General features: G+C 42.7%; 1 protein-coding gene across 1 annotated transcript in view; it reads left to right on the top strand.

Annotated features, from left to right (window-relative positions):
• Positions 1 to 709: 709 nt before the first annotated feature.
• Positions 710 to 7,384, top strand: part of LSM14B (LSM14B, SCD6 homolog B (S. cerevisiae)) — an 8,091-nt gene continuing 1,416 nt past the window's right edge. Inside the window, exons 1-7 of the mRNA XM_009893589.1 lie at positions 710 to 838; positions 1,808 to 2,002; positions 2,354 to 2,489; positions 4,898 to 5,068; positions 5,196 to 5,273; positions 6,250 to 6,411; positions 6,591 to 6,744. Coding sequence (XP_009891891.1) covers positions 710 to 838; positions 1,808 to 2,002; positions 2,354 to 2,489; positions 4,898 to 5,068; positions 5,196 to 5,273; positions 6,250 to 6,411; positions 6,591 to 6,744 — 1,025 coding nt within the window. The remainder of the gene's footprint in view (positions 839 to 1,807; positions 2,003 to 2,353; positions 2,490 to 4,897; positions 5,069 to 5,195; positions 5,274 to 6,249; positions 6,412 to 6,590; positions 6,745 to 7,384) is intronic.

Raw genomic sequence — 7,384 nt, 5'->3', positions numbered from 1 at the left:
AGCTTTAGTATAAATTCCCGTGAGCTGTGTACTGTAATAATCTAATCTTGAGCAGGGATATCAGTGGTATGGTTCATGTCTAAAAGGCCACAAGCATTGCCTTCAGTTTATAGTCTGTTTCTAGTTGACTGGGTTACAGCTGTAATATGATCAAACAGCAGCTGGAGATCCAAAATAACTTGGAGAGGTTGTATACCCTCGGAACTAATGGAAGACAGTCATTCAAAGGAAGCCACTGACACCTTGTCCTTGCACCACTGAAGATTCCCTTCCAGTTTAGCACCTCGGCTTACACCGAACAGCATCAGCATGATGGGGACGAAGCTTGGCCCTGACCTGCTGTACGCGGAGCTTACTGCTCCTTGGGAGCTGACATACAGGTTGAACAGAGGCGAAGACCGCTTGTAGCACTAACTGCTGCTTGGTGGGAGGAGCCACCTGGACACAGCTTTCCATCTCCGAGAACAGGACTTTTGATGATTAGTCCTGTCTACGACCATCAGTGCTCCGAATAAGTTAGTAACAGTGTAGTATACCAGCGATGCTCAGTACTGGGGCTGAGTGGACCCACTTTTTGCTGCCCTTTTTCTGGGGAAGCTGTGGTGCCCTCTGTCCCCTATCATCCATGTCACAGGGCTGGCTGTGTGCATATCTTTCCAGCTGTGTAGTGGGAGGGGCAGTTGGCTCGCACATCACCACAGGCTGTGACATGGTCGGGGTTTGTGAAAGGTCTGTTGAGCATGTAACTTGTAAAGGTACTGCAGGAATTGTGGCGTGTCCTGGCAGAGGGGTTGAGTACTTCTGTGGTAACCTGTTGGAAGCAATTGATGCAGCTCCAGTACAGAATTCTTCTATTGCCAGAAAGCATGCATCAAACCAGTATGTTCTGGTGCTTATCTGAACTGGCAAGGCTTCCCGAAAATAGAAAACAGCTAGACTGGTAAACTTGATGAGCTTCTGTAACCTGTGGCTGAAAAAAATCTCTATGCGTACAGACCATGCTCATTCTGTAGCCCATTTCAAGCTTCCATGTGTCAGTGTCTGATGTAATTATGCTACCTGTTTTCCTGCACTAACAACCCAGTAAGTCTGAGTCTGACCTTTTTCTGTTTAATGGCTCAAATTAATTTATGCTTCTACCTGGTAGTTGCCACACAGTCAATTGCAGCCTTTTTCCACTCTGATGTGTAACATCACTGGTTAGTACCTGCTCAAGTGTACCTATAGCTGGGACTCGGTAAAGCCCTGGTAGGGCACTGAGGCTTTGAATTTATCACTAAAAGCTTGCTTTGTGATCGGTGGATATTACTTATAAAACCAGTGGCATGGAATAGAGAGAGAATTTTAATAGGAAGTTCTTGTCATTATTATACGGATAGAGGTAAAGTTTTATCAAATATATGAAGGCAAAGGTGCAAATTTGAGCTCTAAAGCCTTCTAAGATTTTTTTCGCCTTACTGTTTCACCGTCCTCTCGTGTGGTCTGTGGCAGTTGTCTCAAGCTGAATGCTTACAAAGGCTGGGCTGGGGAGGGATGGGGAATACGGCAGCATAGCACTCTGGGGAAGTCGTCAGTTTTGGAGTAGGATTCTTCACTCCAGCTGGTCTATGGTCTTTACCTTCACAGCTTGATGTAAACAAAACTGTTTATGCAGGCTGCTGAAAAAGTTGGCATTTGAGGCAACAGATGTGTGCAGTAAGGAGATTCAGGGTTCTGGAGGTAACCTTTTTTTGGTTACTTTTGGCAAGTATTACAAGAGTACTTTTTAATTGCATAAATAACTTCCACAATGCTGCAGTGGTAATAGTGGACTAATAGTAATCTTTCTAATGCTAAAGTGCGCTCCTTTGGTACTGAAGACCGGCCCACAGACAGACCTGCTCCTCCGAGAGAAGAAATCTATGAATACATTATTTTTCGAGGAAGTGACATCAAAGACATCACTGTCTGTGAACCTCCAAAAGCTCAACATACTCTGCCACAAGATCCTGCCATTGTTCAGGTAAGTTAGCCTGAAAGTTAGAAAGCTGTGATAAAACATTGTGATGAAAGACTTGGTTTTGGTATAAACTTATAAAAATGAAGGCAACCAAGTATGTGACGGAATCTTCAGATTGAAGCATCCTGCATCTTATTGTAATGTTAAAAATAGCAGCAGCATTGAAGACTTCATTCAACAAAAGCCAGAGCTAGTTTACCTAGCTGAGCATGCAGGAAAATCGTAAAGAGGTGAACTAACCCTTCTCAGTATTTACTTAAGCTTCAGTAATGCTATATGTGAAGTAGAGAATCACTGCCAAAGCAAGTTGACTTTTGGACACTGTAAATTGAAATGTACTTTGTTTTGTTACAGTCTTCACTGGGCTCTGCCTCTACATCATCCTTTCAGCCACATGTGCCTTACAGCCCGTTTAGAGGTATGCCACCTTACAGCCAGCTTGCTGCCAGCTCTTTACTTAGCCAGCAGTACGCAGCTTCGTTAGGTTTAGGTAAGTAAAAACTTTACTTGCTAGAATAAAGGTACAGTTCTTGTATGCAGCTACTGTGAAACCAAATAACAGTAACTAAGACTGAATTCCTTGCCGAGTGTCAGGCTGCAAGAAGCAGTGCATAAGTAGTTAACTTTGTGCAATGATTTATTGCAAGCAGGCCCGCCTTTCTCTTACGCGCGCACACACACAGACACACACGGAAGAAAGAAACAAACTAAACAGCTAGTTTCTTTCTGCGAGTAATCTGAATACTTAACAGTTGAGGCCAGTTCATTTCTAACCTAACATACCTTTCACATACATCACATGTGAAAAGAACTTGTATTCCCAGAGAGGACTGTAAATGTGCTGCTCTAATGCTATTCCAGACTCTTTCCAAGTCCTTCAGATGTTTCACTACCTTGTATCTTATCCGTATATCTTTGCTTTCTCTTCTTCCCTCTATCTCTTTAGAGAAATTGGTAAGCCCTCCAGCATCAGCAGCTGCTTCCAGTCCTAGTTCTTCTCCGTCTCCACAACCTGTTTCAGAGCCTGACATGTCTTCAGAGCCCCATCAGCTCTCTTCCAAGGGTAACAGCAGTTTGAGGACTCCAAATATTTGGAAGAACTGCATGGCACTTGCAAACACTCTGTTCTTGTTAACCCCTCCTAGAATGATAGTACTTATATGGGTAATGCCAGTAGAACTAGTTTATTCTCAGCTGTTCTTGCATTTCACTATATGAAGTATTCCTCCTGTCCTAGAAGTATCAATTAGAGAGACAGGAGAAAGAAAAAGTACAGGACAGTGGATCCTCTGTGTAAGTATCAGGAGAGAGATGAGGTTTAGGGATGTTGATGTGCTGCATCCTATCCAGGAACATGTGTCACCTTAGAGACTGGGCGAGGAGTTAGTCTTTCCTGGAAAGACCAGCACACTGCTTAAGTTGTGGGTGGCCTTACTGTTAGAGACATAGGTTAATAGAAAATTTAGGAGTATTGCTGTAACTGAGGAACTATCAGGATAGATTTTATGCATGATGGGGCATAGTACCTTGTCAAGACTCCCAATTAGTAAAGCATGACTAACAGTAAGCAATATCTGAGTTGTGGTAAGCTGAGATAACACAGTTCTGGGTGCTTGCTTCTGTGTGTTTAAAAAAAAAACACCAACCCCCCCACCCCCCTGACTTTTAAAGGAGGTTAAGTAGAGATACTAGACTGACCATCCTCAGAGCAGAGAGACCAGGTGCAGCCTGCATTTAAACATGGTAATTAGTTTCATCTGTTTTTAATTTAAGCATGTATGCTTGTGTTGGCATGAAACTGTTTTTACTTACTCTCTGGTTTTGGCCATCTATCTGTACATACTTTATCAATATTCTGGCTAAGCTTTGAAACTTTCTTATGTTAAACTTGCACAGCAGCTTTGTCCTACTGAATAATCCTTAGGATATGTCTGTCTTCCTTGCAAGTTTTCTAGGTGTACATTAACTGGGAACCTGCATGATGTTACCTACTGGGTATATCTCATGTGGACTTGGGTGACCCAGAAGTGTCAGTGGCTTGGTTTGTGTGTACTCTTCAGCTTTTCACTTTTCTTGCTCTTAAAGTATATTCAGTTAAAGTGCGCTTCCAAGCAGTTCTTACGCATAGCTACATAAACCTGTAGTACTCCAAAACTTCTAATTAAATCTAGAATGCAGTGTTTCTTCTGAGTACTGAAGACTGTCACTTTTTAATATAATTGGTGTAAGGTATACCAAACCATGAAAAGTATTTACATGTTTTGTAGTGTGAATAAATAAGCCTGGATGGAAGAGCAACAGAAGTCTTGGTAACACTTTGGCCTTGACCAAGAAGGAATTTAAAAGGGTAACTTTGAGATCCTGGTCTGGTTTCAGGTTTTCTTTGTCTGAAAGCTAACAATAAGCGATGAAGTTGAAGGACTTCTAAAAGCGGCTTACAAATGGGATGTAGTTGAGGTGGTTAAGCTTTTGCTGCAAAACTTCTTTGACGAAGTGGGGAAGCTTTCTTGAGCAGTTTCAAAATGGTGGATTTTTGCTTCAGATTTAAAATATTGTGTAAAATAAAATCCTGCGTAACCAAGAATACACCTAGAAATTGGATTTTGGTATAAACTGTCTAAGAGACTGACCTGGCTTGCTTATCTAATGTGTGTCTAATGTGGTTTAAGAAGTAAATGGGTAAATTTCCTGATATTAAGGCTCTGGATTTGAGAGCCAAGACTTGTATGGCAGTAGTGCCTTACCTAGTGTATATGCCACTTAAACATAGCGTGTAATGATAAACACTCAAGGCTTTGAGTAATTCTTGACAAAACGGTTTCTCGGTAGCAGTGGGTAGGGTTTGAATAGCGTTGGCACATTTTCCGAGAGGCACTTAGTCATTGGGATTTTTTCCAGGTGCTGGCTTTCCTTCTGTTCACCCAGTCCGCAAAAGCCCCATGGTAGAGCAGGCTGTTCAGACTGGCCCCGTTGACAACATGAATTCACAAAAGCCTCCCCCAGTGAAAGTAACTCCAGGGGTTCAGCGCAATGGACGGCAGGTTCCGCAGGGCAATAGTAAGACAAATGGTATGTATGCACCGCTTCGTCTTTAAAGTGCTGTTTGGACACATCTGTCGAAGACTCATAGCAAGACTAAACTGCTTTGGGTTTGTTCTTGTGCTCCTTTATTAAGTTTGTCCTTCTTGTTCAGTAGATACAGTTCAGGCAGCACCTGTGCAAACCCAAGGACAGGTGAATGATGAAAACAGAAGACCTCAAAGGAGAAGATCAGGTAGGTTAACCTGACACTGTAAAGGCAAATATGGTGAACTTCAGTGAAGGATTATTGGGCAGAGGATTGAGAGCAAAATAAAGCTTGGTAAGGCTTTGGGCAGAGATGCTTCCCTAATAAAACAGGTTCTGGAGTCACAGAAGTTCAGAATATTCCAGGGACAGAATTCTGGTGTCTTTCTAGAAACTTGAAGGTATGTTGTACAAATGGATGCTATGAGTTGGCAGCAGCAACTAGATTTCTCTGAAATCTGAAGTATTTTTGTAGGAAGGGCAGCCTATTTAAGAAGCCCTCGCTTCCATAGTGCAGAGGTCTTATCTCAAGACTGCAGTTTAGGCACAGGTCAAAAGAAAGTGAAATTAAATTCAGATATTTCTGCCCAAGCAAAATGAGAAAAGGCAGGAAACAAAACTTGAGGCTCTCAGGTCTTCAAATTAATTTGCCTGAGGGCAGCACTGTAGAAGGGGTCAGAGCTTTTCCAAAAAGAAGTTGATAGCTCCTCAGTTGGGAACCAGAAGCTTTACAAAGTACAAGCTCCCTTTGTGGGTAGATGAGCCCTGGGTGGATTTTCTGAAGCCAGTGACCTGCTCTTCTTTGCCATCGTGGCAGATTTGTGGGTTAAATACAGTCTCATGCCCGCAGCTGAACAGCGGACAGAAAAGATAGTTTTCCCTGCTTCCCTCAGCTTTTCTTGGTATGGTGTTTGTTCTGATTTCCTCTCCTCACACTGGAAGGGAACTTGGGTGTACTCAGTCTTGATGGTGAGACTGACATCCAGGAATGCTTCTCAGAAAGTTAAAGTATTGCTGTAATGTCTTCTACAGCCAAGTTCAGAAGTTACGTTCAGAGAGGTGTGGGCTAACCGCAGGACTGGAAGCCAGAAACTCCCGAGTTCTAACCGTGGTTTCCTCTGGTCTTAAACAAATCATTTAACCTCCCCGTGCGTTACCAAGTGTTTAAACTCTCCTGCTTTCAGGAAACAGGAGAACCAGAAACCGTTCTAGAGGACAAAACAGACCAACTACTGTGAAGGAAAACACAATAAAGTTTGAAGGTGATTTTGACTTTGAAAGTGCAAATGCACAATTCAACAGAGAGGAACTTGATAAAGAATTCAAGAAGAAACTAAACTTTAAAGGTTTGTGGCTTTGTTAAATATGAACTGCTGAGCTCGTAGTAAACACTGCATAGACAAACTCATTCTGAGAAACTGCGTGATTACATGTGGCAGCGTCTCAAATCTTGTTTGAGGGAGCAAGAGAACAGATGGCTCTGCAGCATGCATCAAGGGAGTGTAATATGTTTTATTATCTTCAGATGACAAAGCAGAGACGGGGGAAGAAAAAGGGGACCCTGGAGTGGCAACTCAAAACAATGACGGTAATGCAGAGGAGGACCTTCTGGGACCCAACTGCTATTATGATAAATCCAAGTCTTTCTTTGACAACATTTCTTCAGAACTGAAATCTAGGTGAGTATTTTCTGCTTTTTTTAAATGCAATTCTATGCCTGAGGAGTTGTAGCCATAAGCAATGTCACATGGTTTAATTCTTCAAAAATCTTAAAATGCAAGAAACTCAGCAAAACAGTCATTAGAAGGGAGTATTGCCATGCGCTTGGTGGCTTATGAGTCGTACTGAGTTTTGTGCAGTGGGATCAAACAAAAAGCAAGGATTTCAGCTGATAGCGATACACTTGCCTAAACTATGATACAGGAATTTCCTGTTCTGTTTCCCAGTACTGACTTTGAACCCATTGATTTTAAACAAATTTCTTATCTTATTTGTGGGAGGAGGCATCAGGGTCACTCTGTGCTGAAGATGGTGCAACTTGCAGACAGCAGCAAGCTAGGCCTGGAGTTCTGGCAGAGAGGAGGTCAGGTCCGTCTGTGGAAATCCATTAAATCAAACAAGACTGTTAAAAGAAAGCTTCATCTTTTGCTGCTGACACTGATGGTATCAACTGCCTGGTGAAGTCAGACATCCCGTTTAGTGCCAGTATGGGCAATTCCTTTGGTAATGTTTCTGCTTCCCTTCAGCAGAGCTTTCTTCCAGGCGAGGTGGGCACTGCTAAGGAGGGAACGCTCCAGTGCTGTGGAGCTGCCTCGGTAG

The sequence above is a fragment of the Charadrius vociferus genome, unplaced genomic scaffold (assembly GCF_000708025.1).
Source record: "Charadrius vociferus isolate BGI_N301 unplaced genomic scaffold, ASM70802v2 scaffold259, whole genome shotgun sequence".
In the NCBI taxonomy this organism is placed as follows: Eukaryota; Metazoa; Chordata; class Aves; order Charadriiformes; family Charadriidae; genus Charadrius; species Charadrius vociferus.
The sequence above is the reverse complement of the archived record's forward strand: the minus strand, read 5'-3'. Positions and strand labels throughout refer to the sequence as shown.